This window comes from Pseudonaja textilis, chromosome 2 (assembly GCF_049901715.1).
Source record: "Pseudonaja textilis isolate UNSWEBS1 chromosome 2, rPseTex1.2, whole genome shotgun sequence".
Taxonomy (NCBI): domain Eukaryota; kingdom Metazoa; phylum Chordata; class Lepidosauria; order Squamata; family Elapidae; genus Pseudonaja; species Pseudonaja textilis.
Genome location: NC_141991.1, coordinates 65,348,873 through 65,367,133, shown reverse-complemented (window position 1 = coordinate 65,367,133; position 18,261 = coordinate 65,348,873). Strand labels below are relative to the sequence as shown.

The 18,261-nt window shown below is 39.2% G+C and overlaps 1 protein-coding gene across 4 annotated transcripts in view; it reads right to left on the bottom strand.

Moving 5' to 3' along the window:
• Positions 1 to 383: 383 nt before the first annotated feature.
• Positions 384 to 18,261, bottom strand: part of GRK6 (G protein-coupled receptor kinase 6) — a 37,804-nt gene continuing 19,926 nt past the window's right edge. For 3 of the 4 annotated variants that reach the window (XM_026726314.2, XM_087924166.1, XM_087924167.1), the window contains 8 exons: positions 17,952 to 18,142; positions 17,644 to 17,681; positions 17,422 to 17,511; positions 15,468 to 15,676; positions 11,644 to 11,781; positions 11,385 to 11,522; positions 11,062 to 11,196; positions 4,072 to 6,613 (listed from right to left, as the gene is read on the bottom strand). In XM_026726314.2, the coding sequence (XP_026582099.2) occupies positions 6,563 to 6,613; positions 11,062 to 11,196; positions 11,385 to 11,522; positions 11,644 to 11,781; positions 15,468 to 15,676; positions 17,422 to 17,511; positions 17,644 to 17,681; positions 17,952 to 18,142 (990 nt within the window). In that variant the 3' untranslated portion in view covers positions 4,072 to 6,562. Of the gene's footprint in view, positions 673 to 4,071; positions 6,614 to 11,061; positions 11,197 to 11,384; positions 11,523 to 11,643; positions 11,782 to 15,467; positions 15,677 to 17,421; positions 17,512 to 17,643; positions 17,682 to 17,951; positions 18,143 to 18,261 lie in introns of those variants that run through there. The other variant, XR_015741699.1, reaches the window with a different exon arrangement.

Below are 18,261 nucleotides of genomic sequence, written 5' to 3'. Positions count from 1 at the left end.
TCTTATTTAAGAATTCCTCATCTCTCCCAAATCTTGAAAGTTAGGTTATTTGGTGTCTAGCCTCTTCACTTCTTCTTCCAAGAAAGCGCTCTATCTGCAGATACAGTTCTTGTGTTTGGGGAAGAAAACAGACACAAAAAAATACCTGTAAGTCACGAGAACTGTCCTGTCTGTCTTTTATTTATTATTTGATTTGTCAATCGCTTACAAAATAATAGGTATAAGTATACACATCAGTAAGAATACAGAAAATAGGTATGATTAAATGGGGACAATAGGACAGGGACAGGAGGCACGATGGTGCACTTACGATCATCTGATCTTCTGATGAACAACTAAGAACAATAATAAAGTATTCCCCTGTCATATTCCCATTTGTTTCCTTTTTGTTTATTCAGTGAGATTGATCTCTGGGCAGCCATCTTCCTTATAGAATATGTACCCTGAAGACGGCTCAACTACATCTATAGCGAGCAACACTCTAATTACACAGAATGGGCGATCAGCAGCTCTCAGGAAGCATCATCATCATCATCATCATCAGTCAGCCGGTAGCTTCTTTCTCTCCTTGGCTCTTCTCTCGGTATCTTTTCTTTCTCTGGTTGAATTCCTCTGCTAAATCTTGTTGGCTCAATCGTTGAGTTTCAAATGCTTTCAATTTTATATCAATTCCTTTGCCAGAAATAGACTTATGTTTAAATCACATATTTGAAACAGACCTTTTTCTAAGCAGATATTCGCTTATCCCCATTATTACCCGGTCTTGGATCTCAGAATGGCACCATCACATTTTCTCTATTTCATCTTTTTCTTACCTGTCCATTCATGTCACTGAACAGAATTATTTCCCCCCGTAGTATCTTAATTCAAAATGTCCATAATTTCCCCTACATTCATCTCTGAGTCTCCCATTATCCCCATTCATTGAAGTGTGGCATGTAATTACCGTAGTCCATCCTTTTCTATTTTCTATTTTCTCATATATATTTTAACCCTCTTACTCAAAACACTGTACTACCTGACCAGGCTATTTTCATCAGTTATTTCACCTGTTATTTCCTTCATCATTTTCTTTTTTTCTCAGACCCGTAACTCATTTTTCACCTGAAATTCTTAAAAGCCTTTGCCTTTTATTCCTCTTATAAAAGCCACAATCTTCTATATGCCTGGTCATCACCATAGATATTGAACACTACTACCTATCAGTCAACGGTGGGTTTTGATATAGCCCTTTTTAGCAATGAAGAAAAGATTTAGCCTGGATTATCAGCCTTATCACATCCCTGCTGCATGCAGCATTTCCTGCCAACAGGAAGGATCATTTTTGAGCTGTTCTGAAACTTTTTGGCTAGTATGCCACAGTACAACCAAAGCTGAGTTTACCCCAAGCAAGTTCATGCAATAATATTATGCAAGAAAAGCTAGAATCTCTAGAGAATACCTTGCAAGTTGCAAGTCATTGGGAACAAAGTGGCACCATGATTAAAATAGAGCTGGTTATGCATGAATAAATAACTGTTGTTTCTCTTTCACCAATTCAGAAGTACATGCAGTGTACTGACAGTACTTTTCAAGATAGCCACCTTCTGCCAACAACTAAACTATTCTACTCAGTTAATAAATCATATGTGCAAGAAATAGATTTTAATTCTATACAATAAGAATAGAATCGGTGTGGTCAGGAAGGGAAAAGGTATTTGGAGTTGAATCTGACTCTTGTTTGCTTCAAGAAAGGGGCCAAGTAGTTTTCTTGACAATAATACAAAGATGGTTAGTCATTGCCTTCTTGACTTACTAGTCAGAAATACAACCCTCGGATTTCCTAATAATCTACCATCCAAACACTAATAAGATCCATTCTACTTAATGTTTTTAAGAGCTCAAAAAAAAAAAATCTAAGTTCCATAATGCCATTTGTTGTGCTATTAGGGAGAATGCAGAAGTGTTCATTGGCCCAAGGTCAGATTATGGCTTTGGTTTTATGTAAAATATCCAAGTATTATAGCTGAAGTGGGCAAGAAACAGACTCAGGCTTATGATTTGCTCTAGCTCAACCAGCGTTCTTGATGATTATCTAATAACTGAAAAAAATAATATTGTTTTTGTCTTAGGCAAATAGGACTGCTGAAATGGAAAACACTTGCTCTAACTAGGAATGGATTTGATTTAAAGGATCATGGGATTAGGTAAGCCTAATTCCAAGAATAGGTTGTCCCAGATGTATTCAGTTGGTGGAACTTTGGTTTTTATTAAAAAAGAACATCTAATAAATTTGAAGTCTTTCCAAGACTGCTGTTTTCCCAACAGCAATCCAAGATTGTTTTATAAACAACAGTAAAACTAAGGCTATTAAAAGTGAATTTATACCTAACATATAGGAGGACATGAATAATTCCAACAAAATTCAGTTAATCTTATTTCATAATCTTCAGTTAATCTTATTTCATAGCTAAGATGAATGTAAGACATTCAAAGATACAGAATTGCATTAGAAACTCTGAAGTTGTACCCAAAGGCACATTTCAAAAGGCAACTGGACTTTTCTTGGTCTTTTTTCTTGAAAATGTTTCACTTCTCATCTAAGAAATTTCAGTTCTGGGTCAACCATGACCTGGATAATTGAGAATCTCCCTAGGCAAACTCTGAAGTTGATTTGAAGAATGATGTATGATTTGCACCTCCAAACTATTTAGGAGAGACATGTCATTACAACAAATACTTTTTAAGTATTTTCACAAATCATGCTTGCAACTAATTCAGCTTATGAATGGATCCATAATAGGATGTTTGAAGGAGGTTATATTATGTTCATCGAATTTTGTTCAAGGAAACATGGAGTGGAGAGGATAGAAGAAAAAAGTTCCACAAAAAAATCTGGACATGGAGAAATGGAGAATAGTATTAGAGAATAGCTGCAGATACACATATTTGCTTTATATAGTGCATATCTTCACAGTTTTATAATTTTCTCTATGCACCTGTTCATTGCTGCTATGTAGACACAAAAACACGGGGATTAGACAACAATTGTCAGAAAAAGAGTAAAGATTCCATAGAAGTGCTGATATCCAGGATAAAGCAGGTTGTTATTACAAAGGAGAATCTAAAGATAGATACAATTTTAAACAGCAGCAGGGAAAGCAAACAAACACAGACAGCTACAAATCAGGTTAAAAAGAAAGGACAAAAAAGAATTCAAACCCTCAAAAAGTCAAGAGAGAGAGAGAGAGAGACTATTCAAACGAAACCAGAGTTTTAGCAATCACGGAGGAAAAAAACCAGAAATGAGCACAAAACGTAAAACTGTTCCTAATTTTAGAACATCTGGCTTCTACTATAGCTTGGCAGGGCATGAGCCTGAAAACAGATTCAAGGGGGAGACAGATCTCCAGCATATTAACTATGATTCTAATCTTAAATCAAATCAAATAAAAACCAAATACCTAGTTGAAAGTCTAATTGGAGGGGTTGTCAGATTAGAGACTCTATAGGCTGTTGGTGCAAGATACATACAAGACACTTTTAGCTGGAATGTCCACAGGGGTGTGGTTAAAAAAACAATTTTTGACTAACAATTGACTAACAATTTTGACTAACAAACATGCATTGCCTTCATTAAAATGTCACCTTGACATTTTTGAACATAACTTGTGGACACCTCTGGACGCCAGATTCAGTATTTGGAAGATGTTCTTAAAGAAGAAATGGAAGTAAAAACTGACAGACCCCTGAGGAGCCATTGCCACTCGGAGCAGACAGTCTTGGTTCGTGAATACTTTTGAAACAGCCAAGACCTCGTTCTCAGGAAGAACCCCCTTACTTCAAGTTATTCCCCAATTCCAGATTTGAAAACACTTTATTTTTTCAGCTCATATTGGAAACTAGAATAGAAAACTGGTGTTAGAGCAAAGCTGCTCTGCTTTTGCTTTTTTTACTCTTAGACCTGTGGTCAAATAAATCTTTTACTTTGGAATCATCTATAGACCTGTTGGGACATTGTTTAAAATATAAAACAGTTACAGAAAGTAATTCATACTCCCAGATTTAATTAAATAGAAAGAGGAAATTTCCTTCTTAGCAACATATAGTAGTTTTATTAAATCAAGTAATCCCATACTTGAGAAACTGTTTCTTTCATTGATGTTTTTACAATATGTACATTTAAGAAATCGTAAGTCACATTTTAAAAAAATTCAAAAAAACGACCACAATTTAAATGATAAAATCATAGACAACATTACTAATTGTGCAATACACAGAAATTTAAATATTGGGATTCCCTGTAATAGATCTGCAACCTTGTTCCCATAACGTCTCTCCAAGCCTGGTTGCAGCATACTTTTCTATTTTTAACCTTATTCTCTGATTTAAGATATTGCTTGAGGCTTAGTCATTTAAATCCATACAGAATATTCTCAACCGTTTTCTTAAAAAAACAAAAACAAATTTCAGATGGCAAGAATGAATTTTGAAAGAAGGATCAAGTTAAGGGAAGGAGTAAAAGAAAGACAAAATGCATACAGATGCATGTGGAGAAGGTCTGATGTCCTGCTAGAAATCCCAAGGGAAAAACTAAGACGGTCGATACACTAGACTGTGAAAAACAGCCTCGGAGACATCAAGAAGTAGAGTAGCCAAGGGTCAAAGGCAGTAACCAAAGCAGTCAGACACACATACGGTGTGCAGGGTGGCTGCTCTTTATAACTGAAAGGCAGGATGGTTGATGTTCACATTCTTAAGAGTGCATCGGCAGGAGATTGATTGTTCAGCACCTATGGATGTATTCACGCCATCTCCTTCTGTAGCACAGCAATGACCAGTCAGTACTTAACAATTGACACAGTAAGAATAGTTTCAGTATTGCCAGTACGATGCCATACTAGCATGAGGTACTACAAGTGGACAATGGACTACCTGTCGCAAAACAAGGCAGCTGCCCAAGTACAGCACGGCGCTGGAAATAACTGTGGGGAGTTGGAAGATTTGCATTCTGGTCAGGGGTCAAGGGTAAGACTAGAAACTTTTTAATCCCAGCATTAAGCGGGACTGAAAGAGGCCTGCTCAGGATAGCAATCATTGAAGGCACAAGTGCAGTACTGGGTAGGCCCAGGGCTCCAAGTCATGGAAGATCACCTATGAGAGATTCCATATGGAAAATGGGTCAGGACTTTGGTAAATTACAGGAGCTCCAGGGCGTCTGTCTTTTGGATCTCTCATTTTTACTGTGCTCTTGGCCAAAGGGCAAATTAATTGGTCCTCCAAAGCTTCATTTGCCCCTCTGCATGACAGGGAAAGGGTGTTTACATTTAATTCATTGCAAGCCTAACAGCAGTTTGGGAATTGCCAGTTTGAATGAGGAAGTTGTGCAAGCGAACGTGATTAACTTCTGTCTCAGCAATGTTGCTCCAAAAATTAAAGACTTCTAACTGCTTTCCAAGGCAATGAAGATGTCAAAAGATCTGGTCTCAAACCTCCCACTTCAACCTAGCTTGGCTCTTTGCTCAAGAGCTTCTATGCTAAAGAATATGTATTTGCTTTCATGAGTACATTTGGCAATTTGCAAATCGTCCAGGACTAAAGTTAATGGAATCATTTCTTTTCTGGAGGGGAAAGAGACAATGTGCTACAAGAAAGGGAAGAAGAAAGAAGAAGAGAAAAAGAGGGGCGCTTAGTTTTCCATGAAGGCTGGGAAGAGGAGTTAAAAACACTTTTATTTGGCTATAACAATCAAATAAAGCTAGAAACCAGTGTAATGCCACTAGTAATGGGACTATACTTGATATTCTAGAATTTGTTATTCACATTTAAGCCAAGTTCCCGAGATAAAATTGAGAGATTGTCATCCAAGAAAAACCGATGATTGCTGCCTAAACGATAGACGTATCTGCCTATTCAAAGGGAAACTTAAAACTTGCCATCATTTCTACAGTGCCTTGGGTAACATACCAAGTCAACAGCTTACAATGGGGGTGCAGTGGGGGGGAGGTTGGCTAAGAGAGAAGAAGACATGTGCAGACACAGCCCCCTCCAGTTGTCCTTGCAGGCCACATATACTAGCCATGGCGGTTCTCATTTTACCTGCCACACCTTAACGTCTTCAAATCATCATGTCCAGTTGGTGCAGGCTCTTCAGTAAGATGAAGTAGTGATGATGGGCTAGAGGAGGAAGTGCAGAGAGAAATACAGAAGGATCCTGTTTCCAACCATTAAGAATGTACATATGTTTTATACATACATTCACATTTATAGTAATATAAATATTTTTTTTTTTAAAAAAACAAACAAACACCAGCAGATGAGCAGGTCAAAAACTGGGGTCAGGGCCAGCCCTGGGATGTTCCATGTTCATTCCTGCCATCATCACTCTTTCATCACGGAAGAGTGATAGCAAGACAGACAGCTCCCTAGCAATACACCGAAGGTTTCTACAGATGTTCCTTTTCTGCCCGGTCTTCGAACGTTTCCCTTCTGGGGTGGGAATCTGCTGCCAACAACGAACTGCACACATGCTGGTGGTGGCATGTGTTCAACTGTAAGCGAGGGCCTTCCGTTCTGAGTCAGCTCATAAGCGAGTTGGTTCCTCTTCACTTTCACTGCAGTTCCCGCAACAGTCCTGGAGAATGGAGGGAGGGAGGGAGTGAAAGGGGAAATGGAGATTGCACAGCAAGCACAGTGAGTCCACTTATTCAACAAACAGGTAGTCGCAGGATTTTATTCCCATTCCCCACAGAAAACCTCCATTACTCAGAAATACAGAAATTTTTGGCTCAGCCTCACCTAAAACAAGGCCGCCAAAAGTAATTCTTTCAAAGTACAGTAATACTCTCCTGAAGCCAAAACTTATTGGACCTTCCATTACATTTCTTTCTGGCCCCTATGTGCATTTCTCATGGACTGGTAAAGTTTACTTTATGGATTATGGAGAACATAAATGCCATTAGCGGCCATGAACAAAGCAAATATCACTGTGTATTAATGAAGCCGGTCAGAATGTAACTCAGCTCAGTAAAATTACTGCTGGAAGATGTGCAAAACAGAACCATGGACCACTTATCCCACTGGACTAAGGCAATTAACACAGGAACCTAAGTGCAAAAAGTTTCAAGGATCCAAAATATTAGCAAGATCTTAGAAACCCCCCAGGAATTTTGGTACGAGTTGAAAGAAGAAAAATCCTTTCATTTCCCAGGAATGGGACTACAGATCCAGGAGCAGTATTAAATTGAGATTTTTCAAAACTCCATACCAAACCATCGAGATAAAGCAATCTTGTTGTTTTGCAGGAAGTAGAAATAGTGACTCAGGGGATTATTAATGCAGAGAAGCAGCATTTCTGGATGGGCAGGGGAGGGGGCAGGAAGGAACTGAAAGGGTTAAGGAGTCCACACTCCTTTCCCTTGTCTTGTCATGCCTGCAGTGGAGTCTGGAACAGCTGGGAGAGAAGTTTCCTCATCTCTGAAAAAAAGTGAACACGCTACGAGAGGCCCAACCAGGGATTCCTGCTCCGCCATCAAACAGAGCCACTAGAGCAGGCTACTGGAGTTTTACTGGAAAGCAGCAAGTTCCCACAGAACACAGAGGCCAATTCAAAAGTGCCCTTGTTTACTATATCTATGCAAAGTAAACTAAATAGTTAAAAGAAAGGCCGCAGTATTGTTCTTAAACTACATGGGAGCTGTGGGTGCTGTGGAAAATGCTCTATTTTTAAATCATGAAGCCATGCAAAAGAGAAGGAACAGCCTTGGGAGAAAACAATGGGACTTTCATGTGTTTCTGAGCTCTCCTTCCCATTTCTTAAGAGGCACTTCAGCAGCCTCAGGCTCATCATCCTTTGAAGACAGGGTTACAAATGTGATGCTTGCTGTCCCTGGAAGAGCTTTAAAAGCATTTGGTTGTGGGCATATCCCGGAGCAAATGGAATGTTTACATTAAATGGACCTTCATGGAAATGACTTCACAAGTGGTTATCATTACTGCAAAGAACAGATGGTAGGCTTTAAAACTTATTCCTCCATACGGACTGCTATTTCAGGAAGGAAACTGAGATAACTACAAAGCGGTACACATGACCTTAACACAGCATTACTGTATTTGAGATGCAAAACTCTGGATGACCAGAAAACCTCCGTCAAGAATTGCTATCAGCAGCCAGTAAGTTGCAGTCCAGATTTTTAAATTCAGCTACGATAGCTTTACTGCATTTAGGCTCCTGATCAGTTACTGGGAAGGCATCACTCACCCAAGATTTGATGTTTAATGAAGGAAACAGACCTAATACATATCCCAGAGATCTGGCCAATACCAAGCAAGGCTGAGAGGAATAACAGGAATGTATGGGAAGGGAATGCTAAATGTCCATAGTCAGATGAACCATTCAACAGTCTGCTAATTTTAATACATGGGGCGACAATGATATCCCTTACGACCTGCTGTCTAATTGTTTCAAATTCTAAAGCAACATGGAACAACTTTGGAGGTTCATGCTAGATCAACCCAGATTACTTTGTCTTGGTAATTTAACAAACACATCAAGTTTGCTAAAGGAGGAGCAAGGGGGGGCAATTAATTTTCCCAAGGGGCCACAAAAGAAATTGGGACTGTGGTGGAGGGTCGAACCAATAGGACTGTGAAGGTGCGTAGGCACGCATGCACACACATATGTAAATTGCGGGGGAAAATAGCAACTGCCTTCAAAATGAAAACAATGCAGTTATATTGTGTGAATGGTGTACACTTATTTACATTTGATTTCTAAATTCTGATTGATTTCATGAGGGCCAGACAAGGACAGTCAAAGGGCTGGATTTGGCCCGGGGGCTATAAAATGTCCAAGTCTAGTTAGGAATATCCCAGAATTTCATGTCAATCAACAACTTGTGCCAATAAATATGTAATGCAATAGAACACCACTTCATTTGGATGGATGGAAATGATACTCTGAAGGAAGAAGAGTTATATGAAGTAAAGCTCCAAAGTTTATGCCTTTTAGTAAAATCAGTTAGCTTAAAAAGGTGCTATTAAAAGCCTTTTGATTTATCTTTATTTAATGGTCTGATAGCATAATGATTTGTTCTGGACTTGTTACTAATACTGACTTTCCCCTAAACAGCAAATGGATTAAAACGGCCACTTGAAGGTGCTTAGGAAATGTCCTGTCTCATTTAAAGCCTGCTTGTATGGAATATGAAAATGACTTATTTCTATCATTCCTAATTTGACCTTCCCTTTACGGAAGAATTAGATCATTCCTGGTAAATAAAAAAATATTCGCCCTGCCTGAGACTCCATTACTAAATTGAATTAATAATGGGTTAAATGAATACAACTTATTACATTAACTGGCAACTACTTATCTGCTTTCTTGGAATCCTTTGAGCTTAAGGAGGTGAGCAGGGAATCTACAGCAGTGAAGGCTATTACATGTTTATCTAACCATTGCCCCTCCTTGCTGATTAAACAAGCTAAAAAGATAAATGTCATGGGAAATGAAGAAGATTATGAAAAGTTGCAGGAGGCAATAAACAAAGCTTTTCTCTTGTGATGAGCTTGTGATGTGGCACACTTTATTCAACGAATAGTTTTATACATGAAACTATGTGGAAAAGATTGCCTGGAATTCTGGAATGAGATATATCACCCATATGCTGATGGTCTTTAGCTCTATCACCCTTGGGCAACTACTAGCATGAAGGAAACAGCTCATATCCTTCAATCCTGCTTGGGCTTGATAAGAAGGAACAAGTTTGTAAGTCCAGTTCTGCTGCTGAAGAGGAAGTCTGGTTCAGAGAGTACTTGTTTTGAAAGAGGTTGCAACCCTCCAAAAGAGCAAACTGGTAACTTTGGCAAGAAGTGTTTGCACAATTACATTTAAATGTTCCAGCTGTGACCTTCACTGGGCTGGTATAATTTGGCATGATGATTTATGCTCTTTACAGCAACATGTGAAAAGCATCCAGAAACTTATATAAAAGGTTGCATGTAGGCTTTTGACTGTTACTTAATATTAATATTAGCACTCTATTATATCAATGTTGAAAAATCTGTATAATTGCTGAATGTTTTCTGTCCTCAGTTCAAGGTAATTCATCTTTAAAGTAGCCTTAAAAACTTATGAAATGACTATTTAAAAGGCACCCTGCTTCTTTATAAATTTGTTTGGTTATCGGTATATACAGAAGATGCCCTGAGATGACATAATTTGCAAATATTGTTTATTAGATATTTGTCAAAAAGTTTTCTTCTTGCTACCCCTCTGAAGTGTGAAATGGTCTTCCTTAAGAAATGCAATTGATTCTAGCTCTATTTCAGGAACACAAATTAACAGAAATATTTTTTTCAATCCTGCTTTGCTAAACTGCTTTTAGCAATTTCATTTTATGGTTAACAAATAGCATATTATATCCTTTGGTGTAATAATCTGACAATATTTCTGTGGTTTAATTGGCTTTATAGTTGTTGTACATTGGCTTAAAATGCTTTCAACAGAAAGGCATGATAAAGATATATATAAAAATGAAGATAAATATTTTTCTTTTGTTTGTCAAGGGTCATAAGACTAATACAATTAAAAGGAACAAGATTGTTTGTTAGTTACCAACCCAAATCAAACAAACCTAAAATAATTGCATTTTGCTGCCAGTCACACTCAAATTCACTCTTGCAAACTGAAACCTGTTGCTTACTAAACCTAAATCATTCTGAGAATAAGTTGCTTTGCGTATTAAGGACTCACACTTTAAGGATCTTGCCAATCAACGACATTTTAACTGTACTGCACTGATGATGTTACCTAGTTTGGGTGATGAAACATCTGCAAGAAAACAACCAAGCTCAGAGGGCAGGACTCCTCATATCAACCCTGAACTACAAATATTCTCCTATGTTGTAAATTAACTACGTCCTAGAGATGCTCCAAGAGGATGTGCTGGGAAAGCTGAGATGAACAGCTGCAGAAAATACCTAATGGGAAGAGCTGAAGGGGACCATCCCAAACAAATGCACCTCAAGGCAAATGAGATCTCCAGCTCAGGCAATCTCACTCTCACTTGTCAGATGAATTACCTGTCGGCTGAAGAGACGCTGGAGCAGACCCTTTTTAGGTGGGGGAGGCTGCTGCCCTTTCCAGTCCAGATCAGGAGGTAGGGTGCCATCTGGACCAAATACATTCAGTTCCTTGAAACATTCTGTATCTATCATCTACAAAGTAAATAATGATAACAATTTCAGAACTTACTATAGTTTTGCTACGTTTACCCACTTGTTTCTCAGAGCCACCTGCATCCAAAATCAGCTAACAGTGCCAGTTCTTGTGGCAAAAGCAGATAACCTGTTGGTGTTTTTTAAATTCTCCTTTCAGAAGCATCATTTCTCAGAAGAAAACCTACCTCATTTTGCCAGGGAATAGGGACACTTCCTGTTGCAAATTTATGATAGAAGTCATGGTCCGTTGGTTCTAACTCTACCCCTTTGACTGTGGAAAACTGCTCAATATCCAGGACGTCTTTGCAATAAATAGCTTGGGGCTAGAAGGAATATAGAAAAATGTGGATAGAAGGGTGGGTTATTAATTTCTTACATTTAAAATAGCAAACAATATTATAAGAGCACAGAATGGGCTACCCCCTACATGCATTTTCAACTCACATCGGGTTTAAAGGGAGGGTCCAGCATCCCAGCTTCCAGTCGCTTGAAATTCAGATGTTTAAAGAGAGGGTGGTCTTTCACCTCTTGAGCACCGCACCCTCTACACCCCAGCCGTTCCAAGGGATCTTTGCACAAGAGCTAAAATGTAGCACAGGAAGATCAAACATAAGCCGCCACTATAAAGTTATGCAGCTTCCATTAAAAGGGGAATAAATTTAACCCACATTAAATCCATTAAAACTGGTTTTTTTTGGGGGGCGGGGGGAGGGAAACACTGACATAAAACTTGAAGTCTTCGTTGTAGACTGTTTTTTTTGTTCTGGTTTTTGCTAATCCCAAAACTCCTGTTATATTTTTGGCTGATTATAAAATCAGCCTTGATCTGCACTTCTTCTTTTACGTCCTTACCATTATTTACCATAAAATAAAAAAATGGTGCACCATGTAGTAACTTATTAGATATTTATAAACCTTTAAAAAACCCAACATGATTTACAACAAATACACAAATACGTTATAACAAATACATCATTTTTCACTTTAAAAAAAAACCTTAAAACAATGCAGTAAAAAATACAAGAGGCAACAGTGGATGGGGAAAATTAAGGAAGGCCAACCAAAATATACCTAAAATGCAGGAATGTTTGACTTATCAAGAGGGGAAGTGACTGTACGTGACAAGGTCCTTTGTTGAGAGGGACCATCTCGGCAATGACACCAACTGCTAATCTGCAAATCACAGGAAAGAGCAGATGTCTGAAGGCTAATGTATTAGGACAGTGGTGGCTACCTTTTTTGGCTCCTGTGCCAAAAATTGCATGCTCACCCGCGCACCCGCACTCACATGCCAGCACCCAAAATACATTGCGTGCCCCCCTCCCCATGCCCCCTGTGCATGCACGCACAATCCCATCCCCACCCCCTTACCTGCACTGCGCCTCACAGCTGATTTTTCAGCTGGTCTGAGGTCTTTTTTGGCCTCCCAGAGGCTTGGAAAAAGCCTCTGCAAGGCTTTTCAAGCCGAATTATAGGCCTGTTTTGTCACTTCCAGTATTATAGGAAGTGATGAAACAGGACTATAATTCAGCCTGAGAAGCCTTGCAGAGGCTTTTTCCAAGCCTCTGGGAGGCCAAAAAGGGCCTCAAACCAACCTCCCCCCAAAATCAGCTATGAGGCGTGTGCATGCGCAATGAGGTAAGTTTGCCTGCGGCTCGCGTGCCAGCACAAATGACTCTGCATGCCTCTTGTGACACATGTGCCATAGGTTCGCCATCACGGTATTAGGAGATGCTCTTTTAGAATTTATATTTTAGTCCCTTGAATCAGGCTCACTGGCAACTAAGGACACGTACACATAAAGCACCCCAATGAGGAACCCAACCATTCCATTTTGCGTTAGTTATAGCCTTCAGACCAGTCCCAGGGAGAGCTTCTCCCCTAATGCATGAATCATAGTGACCAAACATTGCCTGCCTGGGGAAACATAGCTGGAGGATCATCTTCAGGTGGTAAAAGTGAGTCTTTTGCCTGCTTTATTTCCCTAGTCTTTTAGGCCTCTTCACAGACCATAAGTATATAGGTAGTCTTTATTTAGCAGCCACAACAGGGATGGGCAACTTGGTTGTTAAATGAAGCTATTGCTAAATAAAATGGCAACTCTGCTTATGAATTTACTTTGGCTTTTCTTTGCTTTACAGGCCTGGGTCATAAATATGAGGACTGCTGGCAAAATTACTTTTCATCTGTGTCATAGGTTTTAGTGAATGGAATGAGACAGTCACTAAATAGGAATTAAATTATAGAATTATTTTCTTTCCTAACATTTATGCCTCACTATTTGATAGCTAAGAGCCTTTCAGTCTTCCTCACCCACTGCAATTACAGTTTCAAGACAACATCAAGATCAGTTTAGTTTAGTTTACTTTATTGTCATTGCACCTCATACAATGAAATCAAACACCATTTTCAATGCCCATCATGACCATGACCATGACCATGACCATGAAAATAGACACAACCACACATCCTTCACCCTTCATACATTGAACCGGAAACCCCCGATACCACACCAATACTGCACTATAGAGCAGAATTTAAAAATTTGCTCTGGGATAGAAGCTGTTTTTCAGCCTATTTGTCCTTATTTTTATTATTCTGTACCCTCTGCCAGATGGTAATAGTTCAAAAAAAGGCTTCCAAGGATGAGATGGATATTTGAGAATGTTTTGAACGTTCTTAAGGCAGTGGGAGCTATAAAGCTCTTCCAAAGAGGGGAGAGGGCAACCAATGATCTTCTGGGCAATGATGTTAACCCTCTGGAGTACTTTCCTATCTGCCACGGTGCAATTGGCAAACCATACAGAGGTGCAGTATGTTAAAATGCTCTCTATGGTGCAGTGGTAGAAGGTCACCAGCCGTTTTTTATTCAGTTGTTGTTTTCTGAGAAGCCTCAGGTAGTATAATCTCTGCTGGGCCCTTTTGATCAGAGCTGCAATGTGAGCACCCCAGGTCAGGTCCTCTTTTATGGTAACACCCAGAAACTTAAAACTAGCCACTTGCTCCACTCAGTCTCCATTGATAAGCAAGGGCTGGATGTCTGATCTGTTCCTTCTATAATCCACTATAAGCTCCTTGGTTTTATTAGTGTTGAGGACCAAGTTACTGTCTCCATACCACGAAAGCAACCGACCCACCTCATCTCGGTAGGCAGACTCATCCCCCACTGTTGTATCATCTGCAATTTAGCAATAGTATTACTGCTGTGAGTGGGAATGCAGTCATGCACATAAAGAGTATAGAGTAAGGGACTCAACACACAACCCTGTGATGTACCAGTGTTAAGAATAAGGGCTGAGGAGGTCTATGTCTATGTGGAAGAATTGTGTTAAACACAGAACTAAAATCCACAAAAACCTTATGCATCTTCTTGGGATATCTAATGAAAGTGGGTCAGAAAGGGGTTATTAATTTAATATCACAAGGTGGTATTAAACTATTATGGTGAGGGACATGTAGATGGTTGATACCTAAGCATTTTCCCTCTGATTTGAGACAGATATGCATGCTAGTCAGGGAAACTGACTACAGTTTCCCACAGTGGGAACTTGATTTCACCTTCTATCCTTCCTTCTTCCGTGCCTCTCTCTTGTTAGTCAAAAATGTTCAGAAAGGATATTTGAAACAATGGCTATTTATTTACTGATTCCTAAACTGGGAAATCAGGTTGCTTTCTAAACAAAGGAAAGTTTCAGAATAAATGTCTATACGAGTTTATACAAGGATACAAAGGATTTAACTGCTTTCTGACAGGTAAATGTCAGGTAGGATTAGTTCATATGTTGAGATGTACACCACAATTGCAGCAAGATTGTTCTATATACTAGTCTAAATACAGGTTTGCAGATAACTTTAATATATAGTATGTTTTGCTTCAGCTTACGAGGGTGATACATAGCCTCTGATCTATAAACTATCTTTAATGGTTTAGAATCTATTAACCAATAACCCATGATTTAGTATGTGGTTAAAAACCAAGGAATGGTTTGATGAAGGATGATGAACTGAAATTCTTGCAGTTAACTGGCTACCAAACTACATCAAAAGTACTTTTGTTCATGTTTTTTTAAAAAACAATTTCACACATATAGTAAAAATCCTTGATTTTTGTTTTTGGCTGAACCCATTCTGGAATAAGCCAAAATAGCAAATTCAGTTTTAATTATATTATAGTTTCCATCAAGCACCAATACCTTTGAAAAGGAAAGGGTTTATTATGTTGCAAATTCTAATTGTGCCTGATGGTCAAAAAGAGGCAGCACACGTACCATGGAACACAGTGAGCGGGAGGCAGGTGAGAATTTCTCAGAATACTCTTCCTGGACTTCCTTCACCAGACGTTCCACTTCTTCACGCTTGATCTTCTTCCTGCGCTGCTGGAATGGAGACTGGCCCTCAATCATCTCATAGAGCAGGCATCCGAAAGCCCACCAGTCTGGGCTGAATGTGTACCGTTCATTCTTCACAACTTCAGGAGCTGCAGAAAGAACCATTGGAACCAGATCTTTATACAATCTTTACTTATATGGGATCTGATCTTAGGGAAATGTCCGATGCAAAAACTAGGGGCGCACATTAACTTTCAATTAAATTGATTTATTGCTCATGCCTATGCACAGGAATCTACTCAACTAACAGATAGCATTATTTTGGTGCTAGATAAGAGCTAACAGAATTCAAGAAGGGTTGGACTTAATCTGTGACAAGTAGAGACTCTAGGCTGATTCCTCTTCTGACTGTCCTGGGACTCTATCACTGCTTCTCGTACAGAAAAGCTCCAAAGCTCACTGAGTGTAGCAATGTTTTACATGCAAATCATCTCCCTCCCTCTGTCTCTTTCTCTCCCTCCCTCTCTCCATCCTGTTTCCTTGAAAATAAGACCCAATCGGAAAATAAGCCTTAGCATGATTTTTCAGGCTGATCATAATTTAAGCCCTACCCCCAAAATAAGCCCCAGCTAAGATTGTCAATCAGACCAACACATTTAGTACTGTATTTCCCCCAAAATAAACCCTAATCTGAAAATAAGCCCTAATGCATCTTTTAGAGCAAAATTATTATAAGACCCAGGCTTATTTTTGAAGAAAGGTATCATCTATCTCTAAGCCCTTATCTTATAATCAATTCCTGGCAGTACCAAACCAAGTATCTCCTAACCAATACCTGTGTTTTGGTACCAGATAGGGCTACAAAAGCCTGAAATGTTGAAGAGCCATTGCTGATGAACATACAGAACACCAAATGTAACATATTAGCAATTCAGTTCAATATAAGAATAACTTTCCAGGATTAATTAATCTAATGCACTCTGGCTAAAAGTACTGTGTTTTCCCAGCTTCATATTTACTATACTGTGGGTGGTAGTGGTGCAAGATGAATACTCTTTCTGTATCCTATTACAGGCTGCAACCTTTCCATACTGTTTGCACAACATTATTACAAAACTATTAATTCCTTCTCCTCCATCTAAGCAGTACGAAGTAATCAATCTTTTAGGGATATCTTTTAAAACATTCAGAAGATGAATGCAAGCCAGTTTGAATATTTTCTGAATATTTTCTTCTCAACTACAATTATATTTCTAGTCTGTAATCCCCGGATGGTTTGGGACATAGAATGCGCAAAAAGTAGTTGACAGCAAACGGAATTCTGCTTGTTTGAGTTATTCTAATTCAGAGCATCTGGGTTTGGGTACTGATGTTTCAGGAAGGAATGCTGCTACATTTCTACTCAACCCTGCAGCTGAATATTTAAAAATTCTCCACAGTCCGAAGTTTGAAATGAAAGTTTATTTCTGGGCAATCTGAAAACACTTTCCCAAGTACCTGCCTCAGCTTCTTCAACAGGTCTGCTTACAGATCTGCAGAAACATTAGGGATTTATTTGTTTTACCAGTAGTGTAATATTTCTGTTGGCTCCACAAAACAAACAATACTAGGAGTCCAAAGGTAACCCTGAAGGAGAAATATTTGGATCAAGCAAGTTATTGTCAAAATAGAAGCAAATGAAGCGACAAATGCATTTCCTTATTCTGCCCTGCAGATCGAACGTATGCGACCACTTTCTACCAGTTATTCAAACTTAAGCCCAGATGCCCTTTAGGATGACATTCACCTGTTTTGCCCTGTTAGGTTGTGACAAAATATTCTGTCCTTGCTTGGATGGGCTTCATGATTTCCATAGTTTCCAGTCAACATTCCAGAGCCCTTCTTGGATACTCACCCATGTAGCCAACAGTTCCAACCCGGCCTTTTATTGTCTGTCCTTCTGGAACATGAACAGCAAGTCCCAGGTCAGAAATGCGGATGTGACCTTGTTAGGGAAAAAGGAGTCATGAGAATGCCTTGTTTACAGGATTTCCCTCACTTGCTATCAAAGTGGGGTTGGGTAGCATCAACTTTCTCATGGAGGGGATCAATCCGTCTGTGAAAAACATTTACTCACCATGATCATCCAGTAGAATATTCTCTGGCTTCAAGTCCCTGGTGAGGAACATGGATTTATAAGAATAATGTCATCAAGATGTTCACACAACATATTTATCTATATCTCGGATAAATGGAACATTGGTTAGGCAGGACTACTTTTCCTTAGATTTCACCAGCACATATTTTTACTTCCTTCAGGAAGAAAATGCATCTGCCCAGTTTCTAAACAATAGCTGTTAATTTTACAGTAACTGCACTCAAAGTATTCTTGAGATGATCTCCAGCTGAGTTCCAGCTCTGCTGAGAAGATAGCTGCATTCTCACCTGTAAACTATCCTCTCTCGGTGGAGATCTTCCAAGCCACAGCAGATTTCAGCCGCATAGAAAACAGCCCGTGGCTCTTCAAATCCTGCTTCTCCCATGTGGTAGATGTGGAACTTCAGGTCTCCACCATTCATGAGAGTCAGAACCAAGCACAGAGCATCTTTTGTTTCATAGGCATAGGCCAAACTCACCTACAATAAAATCAGATCGTTTCAGGACTAAAACAAACCTAAAATAGCTCCAGAAAGCACAGCACCCAGATACAAATACGAAGAACTGTGCTGATTATTCACCTTACAAAAATCCTAGA